This window comes from Petromyzon marinus, unplaced genomic scaffold (genome assembly GCF_048934315.1).
Source record: "Petromyzon marinus isolate PM22_M1 ecotype Great Lakes invasive population unplaced genomic scaffold, UKy_Petmar_22M1.pri1.0 PM_Scaffold_31, whole genome shotgun sequence".
NCBI lineage: Eukaryota > Metazoa > Chordata > Hyperoartia > Petromyzontiformes > Petromyzontidae > Petromyzon > Petromyzon marinus.
This window is the reverse complement of record NW_027423291.1, coordinates 624,376-640,787: the sequence shown is the minus strand read 5'-3', so window position 1 is coordinate 640,787 and position 16,412 is coordinate 624,376. Positions and strand designations below refer to the sequence as shown.

At 47.6% G+C, this 16,412-nt stretch overlaps 1 protein-coding gene across 1 annotated transcript; it reads right to left on the bottom strand.

Annotated features, from left to right (window-relative positions):
* Positions 1 to 9,019: 9,019 nt before the first annotated feature.
* On the bottom strand, positions 9,020 to 15,007 carry LOC142923171 (uncharacterized). Its single transcript, XM_076064105.1, has 2 exons — positions 14,748 to 15,007; positions 9,020 to 11,573 (listed from the first exon to the last, which is right to left on the bottom strand). The coding sequence occupies exons 1-2, from the start codon at positions 14,932 to 14,934 to the stop codon at positions 10,918 to 10,920; spliced, it is 843 nt and encodes a 280-aa protein (XP_075920220.1). The 5' UTR covers positions 14,935 to 15,007; the 3' UTR covers positions 9,020 to 10,917.
* Between the last annotated feature and the right edge of the window lie 1,405 nt (positions 15,008 to 16,412).

The window sequence follows — 16,412 nt, the reverse complement described above, 5'->3', positions numbered from 1 at the left end:
CTGAGGGAGTTGAACTTCCTGAATCCACAGAGAGGGCAGAAGCAGTTTAGGCTGCGCGGGAAGCTGGCGCGTCACGAGGAAAAGTGGCACGGCGAAGAGAAAATGCGCAAAGAGTGCCGGCATCTCAGTAGACAGCTGAAAGAGCTGAAATGCGCCATTTCTCAAATTTACAAAGATGCCACCACCACCAACGCCACTGCCACCGCCACTGCCACAGCTGCCACCACCGCCACCAAGCTCAAGAAATGAAGAGATGTATTAATTGGGTCCGAAAATGGCTGAAACGAAAAGTCGACCATTTAAAAACATTGGGGCAATTTTGAAAATGACACCGCCCCAATTAAAACATTATTCACAAAGACAAACGTTCCCCGTATAGAATCAAGAGACTATTGGGGCAAGTGCTATTAGCAAGGAGCAGCACCGAAGAAGGCCTCCACAATACAATCACAAGCACAAACACAAAGGTCCCCCATGTAGCCTCAACACACTGTTGGGGAAAGTGTTGTACAATATATATTTATCTATGTTTGACTTATTTTGCATCACATGTAGTCAACCATACCAATGGGAGGTGTTGTTAATGAATAGTACAACTTTTGGATTCCATTACAGAGAATTTTTTAGTAAGTCGAACAGTTCATAAGTCTGAATAAAATAGTGTACTGTATTTAAATTCACATACTGGAAGTGTTGTAAAATGTATTACGGTTTAACAAAAAATTGGAAGCATTGTTAAAGTCATAACACGGAATATTATACATTTGCAAATAATACTGTAATAAATACTGTATGGTAAACAAAAAATAAAGTTACGTAAATAGAAAAAAAAATGTTTTTATTGTCACTTACCTTGAGTCTGGATGTGGGCCCATTGTCGGGAGGGGGCATAATGAGTCCCCATAACTGCACACGGGGGGGGTTGAGGGTGAACGCCCGCAAGCACACACACACACAACAGCGACAGTCATCCCCCGAATAGCCTAACCAGAATGTTGGGGCAAGTGCTGTTAGCCAGCAGCGCCTATGAAGGCTGGAATGTCGCACGAGGGGGTGCGTGGACAGAACCACGCCCAGCTGCCTTTGTCTCGCCAGTGGTGATATTTACACACCACACCAGGCACTTATTTGAGGCTGAGTCGATCGACGGAAAGCCCAGCAACCATTAATATAATCGTTAAAGGTGTTGGTCGTGAGTGGGAATCGAACTGGGATCGGTGGGATGGTAGACAGTGTTCACCATTGCACTATCTCTCCCCACACACACACTCACAGGGGTATATGTGTCCGTGCACACACGCACAACAAGAAGACAATAATCGCCGTTTGCCCCTAAGTGGCAGTGACATCACCACAGCACTTTTGTGCGGTGCTTGGTGTATTTTGAGGTGACTTGAAGTGTCGAAGGATGGCTGGCAGGAAGTCATGAATAGACACAGGTACCATGGGTTGACTTAAGGTGATGACGGGCAGATGGAAAAGTCGTGCTCCCCACTGTGCCAACTTTCAGTGTTTCAGTCGTATAGCGCTCTGCTCATTGTTATGAGTGTCGCTCCGCTGCCCTACGCTATTGCTGGAGGGCAACTGCCTCCACCTCCCCAGTAGAGTCTTTCATGAACCTCCTCCACATAGGCCTATCGCGACACTGCTGCTACCAGTCATCAGCAAGTTCAATCAGCTCCACATCCTTCTGTACCACATCAGTCCATCTCTTCTGTAGCCCATGCCGCGCCTGTTTAGCATGATCTATCCGCCCAAATTGAAGCTGCTTGGGGATGCGGTGACAGTGCATATAGACTTCATGACCTAGCCAATGGAGCCTGACTTGCCGGAAGAGCCCACTGATGAGCCTTTGTCCAGATATTTCAGGAAATTTTGGCCTCCTCACAAAGTCCAGTCTGGTTAAACCCTGGATAGATCGTAGGCAGGCTAGACCAAATGTTTCAAACCATTGCAGATAATCCTATAGAGAGAAATAAGGGAAGGCATAACTGTGGTCCAGAAGACATGAAGGTTTGTATGGAGTAACAGATCAGGTAGCTTCCATACAATGTTACGCAGCTGATGAAAATATAATGCCGCTCGAATGAATCGAAGTGAGACCTCGGCTCCCAAAACAGAGTTGGTCATGAGCACACTGCCCAAGTACGGAAATATCTCCACTCTCTCCACAACTGCCTCAAAATACATGGGGAATTGAGGGAGGGGAGCATTTTGATGATGTAAAATACCCAGGGAGGTGATTTGATTTTGTGGGGCTGATGGTAACGGCCCATATTTTTGTAGCATGTTCCGTGTTTAGATGGAGTGTCTCCAACTCCTTAGAGTGTGCAGTAATCACCAGATCATCCGCATTCATAATATGGTTTAACTATAGAGAGCCATACCATGACCGGACTCGTGCATCGATCAGCCTCCCATTATATCTATACCAGATATAAATTCTACTGGTACATCCATGGAAATCGTCTCATTACTAAGTAGTCAAAGAAAATGTTAAGTCGTGTAGGGGCCAGAGGACATCCATGTCGCACATTACTCACATATTCTATCATCCCTTAACTCCATTATATCGATTTCCAATGAGACACAGCAGTTGTTTTTCTATTGTTTATATATGCTTTTCATTACTGTAACTCTGTGTTTTTATTTAGCTTTTGTTATTTTGGTGATCCAGGTCTCTCTTGCAAATGAGAATCATCCTAGTCTCTTTAGTTCTCGCCTGTTTTAACTAAATAAATTACTACTTACTCCATTATGAACTCACCCACTTCCCTTACTTTATGACTCACATAAATACGTCCTCTCCTTCCTCATGAGTCATATATTGACCTGATAACCCAGGCAACCACCTGATCATTCACTGTGCCAACATCACTCACGCACTATTTCACAATCTCACCAACGACCTACTCATCCCATCACTCACTACCTTACTCACCATCCGCTTCCCTCATTGACCCACTGGTAAAATGGAAATACGCAGTCTAACACTCACGTGTTTAAAGAAGCTCCTTCGCAGGTTAGATTGTCTAGATGATTTATTTCACGATAACGTATTTACAACGCAAAAGTACGACTCACATGAACCTTCCCTCGTACAGTACCCTGCATCTGTTTCCACCCATCAACACTGACACCACTATATCCTTTGCCATCTAAGAGAAAGGAAGTAGAAGACGGTTGAGTCTGCTGGAAGAATGTACCAGGGAAACTGCTGGAAGCTGCCAGGGCGAGGCTGAGTGGGTAGAAAAGGGAGAGCGAGGCCCGCAACTGGGGCGCTAGCTCGGAGACTGAAGGACGACTGCAGGTGGATGACATCGGGGCCGACTGTTGTACATGGTGGAAACCATTAAGAAAGATTGTTCGAGATGAATGTAGTGGAAAACACTGGGGCTGCAGATAGTCATACCCTTGTGAAGCGTGTGAGTTGCACTCTCTTCTCAAAAATGGAACCTGCAAAGAAGCTTCTGGTGGCAGTGGTGGGATACAGTCTACAAGTTCAAGAAGGAAGACCCGCCGAAGAGCTCCTGCAGAGGACGAGTTATCAACCCTAAGCGCTCCAGGTTTTTGAGACTCGGCAAATGGGGGGAGTGAGAGCCGGACCCCGTTGGCAGCCAAGTTCCCGATGGAAGTGGATGCTCTGCCAAAGACCCAAGAACCAGCATCGCGGAACAAAGAAAATTGGCGGCAGCTGTTGGACAGGTTGGACCACCTTACCTCAGTGGTGGATCGACTGATAATTTCGATGATGAAGAAAAGAGAAGAGGAAGGAACAGGTAGTGCGTGGCTGAAGCCAGATCCATCTCCACCATGGACCGCAATGGCGAGGAGAAAGCGCCATAGGGCAGCAGCCATCGCTTCCCCCCGTCGAGCAGCAGGCGGGAACCAATCAAATGACTCAACCACAACTAGAAGCTGTTCAACAGACCTTGACCACCATGCATAAAAATATGGGAGGCGATTGGATTGCATTCATCAAAAGATTTGAAGCAGCTGTCAGAGTCAGCCGATTGATTGACGATGAAGTGCTACGACTGCTGCCTACGGTGTTGGATGACAGAGCACTATTGGCCTTCTTTATGATCCCGGAAAATCAACCTGCCACAACCCAACAAGGTTGTCAAGGGATGGCCGATGTTTTCTGTCCTGCGTCCAGCGCAAGGCAGCAATTTTCATCCTGGAGAAGAGGAGATAGCGAGCCACTGATGGCTTATAGAAGTACCTTGCATGCGGTTGCAGATGTGGCATTTCCAAGGATGGACATGACAACCTGAGACGTGCTAGTGGCGGAGCGGCTACTAACTCTCCTCTATCAAAGTGGCATTACATTGCCGATTTTGCCAGAGAGTGAGCAAACTTCAATGTAGTTTGCTAAATGCCTCTGGGCACACACAGATCCCAGGGCACCATGTGAAGTAGCAGCCCATGTGACAAGGGTGATGGAGAATGGAGGAGCAGGAGGACCAATGGAGCCAACAGGGACAGCAACAACAGGGACCGCCGCAATGCCCAGCATGGAGGGTGATCTGCAGGCGAACTTGGAAGAGATGGCTGTGGCCATCCAGGGGTTCAACGATTCAAGGTGTCAACTACAGCATCAGCAACCATGGCACAACCACGGAGGAATTCAGGACCATGCGGTGATGTACTGCTACCACTGCGGGAGGTCGGGCCACATCGCGAGAGGTTGCCGAGGGGAAGTCATCCCGAGACAACCAAGAAACACCCAGGCGTGTCGCCTGTACACCCAGCCAGATCACACGTGCACCTCATTTCCAAAACCCTCATCACCAACATCACTAGCACACCACTCGATCACATCGACCTGGAGTGAAACAACAGGGAAAATTCGGCCAACATCTCGGTGCTAAGTGGAAAAAGTTAGTGAGATCGGTCGTAGCAGCAGCGACAGGAGCAGCATGGTGTAAACCGACCCTCCCTGACTCGCCGAGACAGGTGATGTCAATAAACACAGCAACGATAGAAAATGATGTACCACCCACAGATCATGATCTTGGGCTGATAAGGACCGAATGAATCCGATTGCAAAAACAGGATGAAATTATGCAGTCATTGGCTGCACAGGCAGCTGAATGTGCTCAAACTGGTCAAAAGGGGGAGCCATTCATCCCATGGCGAGGACTCCTGATGAGGTGGGACGTGAAGATGCAGCGTTGTTGCCTAGTGGTGCAAAAACCCTTGCAAAAACAGTTGCTACTAGAAGTGCACGCCAAACAACAAATCCACTTGGGCCACCGAAACACATTGCTCACACTGCAGGCTCGATATTTTTGGCCAGTGATGTCAAAAGATGTACGCGAGCAGGTAATCATTGTCAGGAGTGTGCAAAAAGGAAACCTGCTCCCCATCCTATGCAGCCTCCACTGCAGTCGATCGCAGTGGTGAGGGTAAACGAACTAGTAGCGTTTGATATCCTGGGTGCATTTCCTAAAACAGCAAGGATAAAATAAATATTTGCTCGAGGGGATGGAGTATTGCACACACTGGCTCGTTGCATGGCCGATACATGACCAAACGGCTGCAATAATAGCAGAAGCCTTTCTCCATGGCTATGTATTGGACAAGGGCCCCACTGAGAAACGTCTAACAGGCCAGGGTCAGAATTTTTCTACTAACCTGTTGCGAGAGGTTTGTAATATCGTGGGCACTAAGAAAATTCGAACGCCACCATACCACCTGCAGTGTGATGGACAAGTAGATAGGCTTAACCGCACGCTGTCCGCAATGTTGTGCCATGTTGTAAATGGTGATCAGATGGACTGGGACTTGCACATCCCAGGGGTCCTAGGAGCATATTGTAGAGTGCCACATGCATTGGCCGGGCTCTTCCCCTTCTTTTTGATGTATGGGAGAGACCCTGAGCCACTTATTGAGGACCAACTGGTGGCTTTCCCTGCTAAAGTTGTGTCGTCGCCAGCCTCCCTCAAACTGCCACTAAAAAAGCTCTGTGAAGCTCGTGAAGCCGCGATAGCAGAGTCAGGCAGATCGCAAATAGCAAACAAACGGTTGCGGAAAAGAACGGAGACGCCTGTACCCTTTGAACAGGGTGATCGGGCCTGGTTACACTGTCCTGAGGTCCGGGTTAGAAAATCCGCCAAACTACACCATCCTTGGCAAAGCCCTGTGGAATTGTTAAAATCCTCTGCCCGCAAAGTGTTCGCATCCAAATGGGACGCCAGAGATGGGTGGTTAATCCGAGTCGCCCTAAACCATATAGAGAACTGACGTCACAAGGGATCGTTCAGGCTCACAAAGCCGTGTCCAGGGGCGTCGTGATGAATGCCAGGGAGGGGAGCATCCTCCTCACAGAAATACTGCCCCCGCACTCTCCTCTCAGGATCGACCGGAATGAAGATGGCCACGATGAGGGAGGCCGACGGAATAATTTAGAGAGGTGCCGAGAAGGAGTGTCACCGGGTCGAATGTGCTGCTCGACCACACCTACAGTACATATTGATGGCTTGTTGTAAATGTAGGGCTAATGATGTTGCGTATTGTTTGCCTAAGAATGTACACCTTCAATAGGGCAGCCCACGTGAGAGTTTGGTGATGATACTGAATGGTCAAGTTGGGTTGTAATGCCTTCCCCCCCTTGATTCAAGCGCCTATGTTAAGCATTAACCCAGAGGTTAAATGTTTTGTACTCCATGCCCACATCACTGAATCCCGTGTGCGATCCCATTGATTCCCACATAGAGTTCCCTATTACTGGTAGGAACGAAGTTGTAAACTGAGTGTACCAGCCTGCAATAGATGAGTGTACCAGCTTGCAATAGATTAATGCGTCCGTCCGTCCCCTTTCAATACTTTAACGAAGTGAAATCTCGTGCTATTGGGGTGTAAAAATAAAATTGCGCAAAATTCCAATGTTCCTACCAGCCCACCCTGCAGGGACCTGTTAAATTAGAGTTGTAGCCGGGACAGATATTTTTATGGGCAGAAGAGGGTGATGTAGGGTACTGTACATGGCAAAAGTTATAATGGTGTCAGTCGAGATGGGTGGAAACAGGTGCATGGTACCGTACGAGGGAAGGTTCGAGGTAGAAGACGGTAAAGTTTGCTGGAATAATCTTAAATTAAAGCTTTCATGAATGCAGGGATTCATACTCTTTGGTGGAGACAATAGCACAGAGTGGTGTACCTTCTTTATGATTCTGATATTTCCATCCTACCTGCCTATGTCAGCTGTTATTTCCGACTCTTTGTGTCTCTCTCTATGCCTCTCTCTTAGATCTCTCATGCTTACATGTCCTTTGGATTGCACTCTCATGCCTTTGGATCCCACCACTCTTCGATATTACTTTAACATGCTAATCTCTCACATTAACATAGCCACTTTGATGCCCTCTACGAGGAGGCCGCTCTCCGTTCTTACATTTACATGCTAATTTCTCACATTAACATCACTGGCCCCGCCCACTTATTTATGGTCATTGGGCTACACCCATTTCAAACTCTTTTAAACATTCTGCCTCAACAGCAGATCATGCTTTGCCATTTGATGACGGACGCTTGTGTTGCACCCGAAACGTCGTGATTTATTTTATTTTATACCTACGTGACTTTACCGAAAGAACCAAAGAGTATGGAAGATACCAAGTCAGCTTCATCCCAATGGTGGTGTTTAGGCAAAAGTTTATCTATGAGTATATATAGGCTAGCTGACAGGTATGAAGTTACTCCTTTTGTGGTAATACACAACAAAAACAATAATAAATGTATAACCATTGTCATGGGTAGTCTTCCCATACTGGATCAGTCATGGAGATTGTTTCACCATACGCCATCATGCTTCTCAACGTGGGTTGATAACGAAAAGGCTCATGGCCAGTTTGTTTGATGTTGACTATAACTGAGAATCAAACTCAAGTGGCCTGATTCATAGTGCCATGCACAAACCATTGTGCCACCGTTCCACTCGTATGTACAAGTTAACAGGGAAATTAAAAACTATGCCATGTTTTTTGTTTACTGTCAATAAAATGAGAAAATAACATTGCCACGTTGGTCAACGCGTCGTCTGAAAATTACGAGATGTACAAGTCAAAAGTCTTAGGTATAATGCAGACAAGGGTTTTGGTAGTTGGACGATTTCAGAATGGGTTGCAGCTGACAATCCTAATCAAATGCCATTTTCAAGATCGTGTGCATAGGTCTGTTGTAGACAAAAACGGGCTGCTGGTAAAGCATGTCCTGCATTCTTACATGTGTAAAGAAGCTCCTTCGCAGGTTTCATTTTCTAGATGATTTATTCCCGACGATAACATATTTACAAGGTGAGAGTACGACTCACACGTTGCACAAGGCTATGATTATCTGCAGTCCCGGTGGTTTCTAATAGAGTAGATTAATCTCGAACAGTCTTTCTTGATGGTTTCCACCATGTTGGTTTCCAACAGTCGGCCCCGATGTCGTCCACCTGCAGTTGTTCTTCAGTCCCCAAGGCATCACCCCATTTGCGGGCCACGCTCCCCCTTATATACCCGCACGGCCACGCCCTGGTAACTTCCAGAAGTTTTCCCCGGTAGATTCTCTCAGCAGACTCTATTGTCTTCTACTTCACTCCTCTTGGATGGCAAAGTTTATAGTGGGGGCAGTGGAGATGGGTTGAAACAGGTACAGGTTACTGTACGGGGGAAGGTTCGTGTGAGTCGTACTCTTGCGTTGTAAATATGTTATCGTGAAATAAATCATCTATCAAATGGAACCTGCAAAGGAGCTTCTTTACACATGTGAGTGTAAGCCTGAGTACAATCTCACGTGTTGTTGCTGTCGAGTATTTTAATTTTACCAGTGGGTCAATGAGGGAAGGGGATGATGATGAATGTAGTGATAGAATGGGTGGGTCATTCTTGAGAGCATGAAAAAGTGCGTGAGTGAGGTTGACACAGTGAATGATCGGGTGATTGTGTGATCAGGTAAATATATGACTCATGAGGAGAGAGAGGGAGTATTTACGTGAGTCATAGATTTAAGGAAGTGGGTGAGTTCATAATGGAGTGAGTACCAGTTTATTGAGTTGAACAAGGCGAGAACTAAAGCGACCAGGATGAGTCTCATTTGCAAGAGAGACCTGGATCACCCAATTACCAAAGCTAAATAAAACACAGAGTTACAGTAATTAAAGCAAATATACTATTTTCTTCTTTCGATAAAGCATATATAAACAATAGAAAGACAACTGCTGTCTCATGAAAAATCGACGTAATGGAGCTAAGGGATGATAGAATGTGTGAGTAATGTGCGACATGGATGTCCTCTGCCCCCTACACGACTGAACATTTTCTTTGACTACGTAGTTTGAGACGATTTCTATGGATGTACCAGTAGAATTTCTGGTATAGATATAATGGGAGGCTGATCGATGCCTGAGCCGGTCATGGTATGGCTCTCTATTGTTAAACCATATTATGAATGCGGATGATCTGGTGATTACTGCCCACTCTAAGGAGAAGTTGGAGACACTACAGCTAAACATGAAGCATGCTACTAAAATATGGGCCGTTACCATCAGCCCCACGAAAACAAATCACCTCCCTGGGTATTTTACATCATAAAAATGCTCCCTTCCTCAATTCCTCATGTATTTGGGGCACCTGAGGAGAGAGTGGATTGGGCAGTGTGCTGATGATCAAGTCCGTTTTGGGAGCCGAGGTCTCATTTAAAATAATTCGAGCAGCATTATATTTTCATCAGCTGCTCAACAGTGTGGAAGCTACCTGGCATGTCACTCCATAAAAATCTTCATGTCTTCTCGGCCACAGTTATACCCTCCCTTATCTCTCTCGAAAGGAACGTTAAGGTTAGCTTGCCCACGATCTATTCAGGGTTTAACCAGACTGGACTTTGTAAGCTCACAGATTCCTAGAATATCTGGACAAATGCCCATCTGTGGGCTCCTCCAGCAAGCGAGGCTGCGTTGATTGTGTCATGCAGTCTGTATGCAGTCACGGCATCCCCAAGCAGCTTCAATTTGGCTGGATAGATGGTGCTAAATGGGCGTGGTACGGGGTAGAGAAGAGATGGACTGATGTGGTGCAGAAGGATGTGGAGCTGATTGGACTTATTGATGACTGGTATCAGCAGTGTCACGATCGGCTTCTGTGGAGGAGGTTCATGAAAGGCGCTGCTGGGGAGGTGGAGGCAGTTGCCCTCCAGCAACAGCATAGGGCAGAGGAGCGAGGCTCAAAACAACGAGCAGAGCGCCAAACAACTGACACAAATAAAGTTGGCACAGTGGGGAGCACGGCTGTTGCATCTGCCCATCATCTTCCTAAGTCAATCCATGGCACCTGCGTCTATTACATGACCTCCTGCCAGCCAGCCTTCGACACTTCACGTGGCCTCAAAATGCACCGAGCATTGCACAAGTGCTGTGGTGATGTCACTGCCACTTAGGGGTGAACGACGGTTGTCGCGTTGTTGTTGTGCGTGTGTGCACGGACGCATGTACGCCTTTGAGTCTCGTGTATGGAGAGATAAAGAGAGGCAGCCGGGCAGGGTGCTGGCCATTCACCCCGTGTGCCATTCAGAGCTTCATAGGCGCTTGCCCCAACATTCTGGTAAGGCTATACAGCGGATGATTGTCGCTGTTGTGTGTGTGTATGGACGTTCACCCCCCTCCCACCGCCCCCGTGTGTGCAGGGACTCATTACGCCCCCTCCCGACAAGCAGACCGGCATCCGGACTAAAGGTAAGTGACAATAACAGATTTTTTTTCCATTTAAGTAACTTTATGTTTTGCTCACAATACAGTATTTATTAGAGTGTTGCATGCAAATGTACGATATTTTGTCTTATATATGACTTTGTTGATGTTCTATGGGGTATGTTTGTCTTTCTGAGTAATGTTTTAATTAGGGTGGTGTCATTTTCACAATTTCCCCAATATTTTTAAATGGCCGACTTGCGCTTCAGCAATTTTCGGAACCAATGGCTAAATCTCTTCATCTTCTTGGGCTTGGTGGTGGTGGCAGAAGTGGTGGTGGAAACGGTTGCGGTGGTGGAAGCTGTGGCAGCGGCGGTGGAAGTGGCGTCGGTGGTGGTGGCATTATTGTACATTTGAGACACGGTCCATATTAGCTCTTTCAGCTGGCTACGGAGATGCAGGTTCTCTTCTTGCAGCCTCTTTTCCCCATGCCACATGTCCTCGTGACGCACCAGCTTCCCGCGCAGCCTAAACTGTTCCTGCCCTCTCTGCGGATTCAGGAAGTTCAACTTCCTCAGGTGGGCGTGCAGCGACCTCCGGAGATCTTCGTTTTCACAGCGCAGCGACATTTGCCGCTGTGCTGCATTGCAGTCTCGGAGAAAATCCGCATGGAGAGACTTGCTCTCCCTGCAAGGCACTCTCGTGGGCTCCAGCTCCAACTGGCGCTCTTTAAGCTGTTGAACCAGGCTCCTGATCTCTCTCTGGAGAGTCTCTCGGTTCTCCATGAACTCCTCCAGCTGATGCTGTAGCTCCAGACGGAGCATCTTGCTCTTCTGACAGAGCTCCACATTCTGCAGGCCCATCCTCTCCGTAGACAGCGTCGTGGTCTCATGGTCAAAGTCTGAAATGGAAAGCGTAAAAAGATATATGAAGATCCCCATCCCAAGCATGGCCAAGACCAGAACGCCAACGATCAGCAGCACCATGCTCAGTTCGAGTTGACGGCACGCGGGACAGAAGCAAGTGTGAGACACGTCACGAAGAGGCGTGTTATTTATCGTGACGTCATTACCGGATGTGACGTACACTATGACGTAACAGCCATCTCTGCCCACTTATTGTCAATCATTGCCCACCACGTGACTCCACGGCCCTGCCCCTAACCACACAGCTCCTCGCCCATACTCTTCTTCCGCCTTCCCCACGTGACGCGAAGCGAGCCAATCACGCGAGAGGCGGCGCGCGGTCGGCCCCGCGTCCGCTTCCCGCCATTCTTGCAATGGGCGGCGGGGCCGCTCAGGGTGGGGCGCGGGGCGCGGGGGCGAGTTCACTCCACGTCGCGAGTCGGGAGGAGGGACGAGGGGGAGGGGCCAGGAGGGACGAGGGGGAGGGGCCAGGAGGGACGAGGGGGAGGGGCCAGGAGCGGGAGGGGGGGGGAGCTGAGAGCTGCGAAAGTTTGGGGTACCACTACTTGAAAAATATACTGTACCACAGAAATTAGTTTATGTTTAGTTCGATTTAGAACATCTTTCCAATGGTTGCTTAATTTGAAACCAACTTCTCGGTTGAAATTGTGTCTGTGTTTGTAGATCTGAATTGCCTCGTGAACAAATCTCTGATAAAAACCCGTGGGTTTGCAAAGAACCTTGGTATCGGAGAAAATTATATCGTGATCACCCACATGGTTGTAACAGTGATCAGCAAAGAATTCGTTTTGCTGTGTTTCAAATCTGATTTGTGCTCGCGAATTCGGTCAGAGACATGTCGCTTTGTCTCCCCGATATAGCAATCACCGCAGGTACAACTCAATTTGTAAACCCCGGGGTACTGTAAGTCAGGAATGCCATCCTTCACGGATGGGATCAGATCACGAATTTTGTGTACTGTATTGAACCGGACCTGGATCTTGTGTTTGTTTAGAATTTTTGAAATCTTTTTAGTAACGCCTGCTATATATGGTAGTGTGATGGTTTTGGCCGGAGTATCAAGTGGTTGTTTCTGTATGGAGGGAGAAACAGCTTGGCAGATGGTACGGTCAGAGTAACCATTCCTTTTGAGGGCCAGGTGTACATGTTTTAATTCACTGGTCAGGTGGTGTTGGTCCGAAAGGCAATGAGCCCTATGGTATGAAGTTTTGATGAGAGAATTCTTTTGTGCTGGGTGGTGGTGGGAATCAGGTTTCAAGTAGGAATCTGTGTGGGTGGGTTTCCTGTAGACAGAATGCCCCAATGAGCCATCAGGTCTCCTCTCAAACAGAACATCTAAGAATGGTAGCTTAAATTTCGATTTAAAGTTTTCGTGACTGCAAGGATTCATCTTCTTTGGTTCTTTCGATAAAGTCACGTAGAATGAGAATAAAATAATAAATTGATAAAATAAAATAACACAATAATATTCTCACGACGTTTCGGCCACAACACAAGCGGCCTTCATCAGGTGAAGGGGACGAGACTGTCTGGAGGACAGCGCTTGAGTGAGAAAGCCACGCTGAGATCACGACCTTTAAGCTGTGTGAGAAGAAACAAAGCGCCTGACAAAGGAATTAGCATTTAATTTAGCATTGAAATGGCTGAGTGATTAGCTTGTGACTGGTCACAGAAAAGGCTATATTAAAGTTAAAGCATACACATCCGCAAAGGCACCCTTTGACAAAGGAATTAGCATAGAATTTAGCATTGAAATAGCTAAGTTAAAGTATACACATCCGCAGAGGCACTCCTTGACAAAGGAATAAGCATAGAATTTAGCATTGAAATAGCTGAATGATTAGCTTGTAACTGGTCACAGAAATAGCTATGTTAAAGTCAGAGCATATACATTCACCGAGGCACCTAGTACAAATCAAACAGGAGAATTTAGCATTGAACTAGGCGAATTTAGCATTGAAATAACTGAGTGATTAGCTTGTGACTGGTCACAGAAATGGCTGTTGAAGTTAAGGCCTACACATCTGAGCTATTCACTGTAACTGGGTATACAATACAATATATAATGAATACTATATCATGAACCAAAAAAAATACTAAAATATAAATTACCTCAATGTTATCAATAAACTCTATATTCTCCAATCAGCTAAGCTACCAACAATAAGTCGTTATATATCACAATGCTATATGGCGAAAAATGGGTGGATTCTTACCCTCAACTTTAGCAACACGGATAGCTTAACCGTGGTTAATGGTATGGTTTACAACATGGAGTATAACAGCGCCTCGCAGCTGTCTCTCTCCCCCTCCTCTGTTCCGACCATCGATGAACTCGTCCGTCTGAACGGGACCCGTAGCTATCCGTGGTGCTAAAGTTGAGGGTAAGAATCCACCCATTTTTCGCCATATAGCATTGTGATATATAACGACTTATTGTTGGTAGCTTAGCTGATTGGAGAATATAGAGTTTATTGATAACATTGAGGTAATTTAAATTTTTGTGTTTTTTATTGGTTCAGTATATAGTATTCATTATATATTGTATACCCAGTTACTGTGAATAGCTCAGATGTGTAGGCCTTAACTTCAACATAGCCATTTCTGTGACCAGTCACAAGCTAATCACTCAGTTATATCAATGCTAAATTCGCCTAGTTATTTCAATGCTAAATTCTGCTGTTTGATTTGTACTAGGTGACTCGGTGAATGTATATGCTCTGACTTTAACATAGCTATTTCTGTGACCAGTTACAAGCTAATCACTCAGCTATTTCAATGCTAAATTCTACGCTAATTCCTTTGTCAAGGGGTGCCTTTGCGGATGTGTATGCTTTAACTTTAACATAGCCTTTTCTGTGACCAGTCACAAGCTAATCACTCAGCCATTTCAATGCCAAATTATGTTAATTCCTTTGTCAAGGCACTTTGTTTCTTCTCACACAGCTTAAAGATCGCGATCTCAGCGTGGCTTTCTCACTCCAGCGCTGTCCTCCAGACAGTCTCGTCCCCTTCACCTGATGAAGGCCGCTTGTATTGTGGCCGAAACGTCGTGAGAATATTATTGTGTTATTTTATTTTATCAATTTATTATTTTATTCTCATTCTACGTGACTTTACCGAAAGAACCAAAGAAAATGGTAGCTTACCATCTTTCTCCACTTCCATGGTCTTGTTCTTCTGACAGAGCTCCACATTCTGCAGGCCCATCCTCTCCGTTTGCAGCGTCGTGGTCTCGCGGTAAAAGTATGAGATGGAAAGCTTAAAACGAAGATAAATGAAGATCTCCATCCCAAGCATGGCCAAGAGCGGAACGCCAACGGTCAACAGCGCCATGCTGAGCTCGTGTTGACGGCACGCGGGACGGAAGGAAGTGTGAGGCACGTCACGAAGGGGCGTGTCCTATATCACCGGATGTGACGTACAGCCATCCCTGCCCACTTATTGGCAATCATTGCCCACCACGTGACTCCACGGCCCCGCCCCTTACCGCGCAGCTCCTCCCCCATACTCTTCTTCCGCCTTCCCCACGTGACGCGAAGCGAGCCAATCAAGCGAGAGGCGGCGCGCGGTAGGCCCTGCGACCGCTTCCCGCCATTCTTGCAATGGGCAGCGGGGCCGCGCAGGGGGGGGGGCGGTGGGGGCGGGGGGGGCGGGGCTGAGTTCACTCCACGTCGCGAACGGGAGGAGGATTGACGAGGGGGAGGGGCCAGGAGGGATGAGGGGGAGGGGCCAAGAAGGACGAGGGGGAGGGGCCAGGAAGGACGAGGGGCCAGGAGGGACGAGGGGGAGGGGCCAGGAGCGGGAGGGGGGGTGCCGTGGCCCCGCTCTTGGGCCGCGAGGCCTCCCCCTGGACCCGCGGCGCCACGCGGAGACCGCGACAGCAGCAGCAGCAGGAGGTGATGGTGGTGGTGGTGTTTGTGGTTGTAGGCACGGGAGAGGTGGTGGTGGTGTTTGTGGTTGTAGGCACGGGAGAGGTGGTGGTGGTGTTTGTGGTTGTAGGCACGGGAGAGGTGGTGGTGGTGTTTGTGGTTGTAGGCACGGGAGAGGTGGTGTTTGTGTTTGTGGTTGTAGGCACGGGAGAGGTGGTGGTGGTGTTTGTGGTTGTAGGCACGGGAGAGGTGGTGGTGGTGTTTGTGGTTGTAGGCACGGGAGAGGTGGTGGTGGTGTTTGTGGTTGTAGGCACGGGAGAGGTGGTGGTGTTTGTGTTTGTAGGCACGGGAGAGGTGGTGGTGGTGTTTGTGGTTGTAGGCACGGGAGAGGTGGTGGTGGTGTTTGTGGTTGTAGGCACGGGAGAGGTGGTCACGGACAGGCGGTGAGTGCCGGGTGATGGAGGGGGGGTGAGGGAGTGGATTGCAGGGTGAGTGAGTTAATGAGGAGAATTAATAGGTGAGGAGGGTGAGTGAGTTGAAGGGTGAGGTGAGTGAGTGGGTGAGTGGTGAGTTCACGACAGGGAGATTGGGGCTGAGTGAGTGAACGCAGCGCACGGTAAAGATCCCCTGAGAGCATTCGCTAGAGTTGGACATTGAGTGCCGCTGTCAGGGTCCACACGCAAATTACTCACTTGGCATGATATACAAATTAACCATTGTAAACGATAACTTTAAAAAAGTCCGCTATTTGTCAGAGCTAATGCGATGTGCGTTTTGCATATTTGTAGCACGTTATAACCATCGTCAACATCGTCATTTAGAGTAACCATTAGTCCATACGTGTCACTTGCTAATAGTCCCCGGGTCAATCACAACTTTGCCGTGCGTGCAGGCTTTGTCTCTGGCTGCTCGCTAGGGCTGCGATGCCTTTCCATGCCACAA

Coding starts and splice junctions, on each gene's coding strand:
- LOC142923171 (XM_076064105.1), bottom strand. CDS start 14,934: ATGGCGCTGTTGACCGTTGGCGTTCCGCTCTTGGCCATGCTTGGGATG. Junction 11,574..14,747: donor CATGGAAGTGGAGAAAGATG/GTAAGCTACCAT, acceptor TTTCCATTTCAG/ACTTTGACCATGAGACCACG.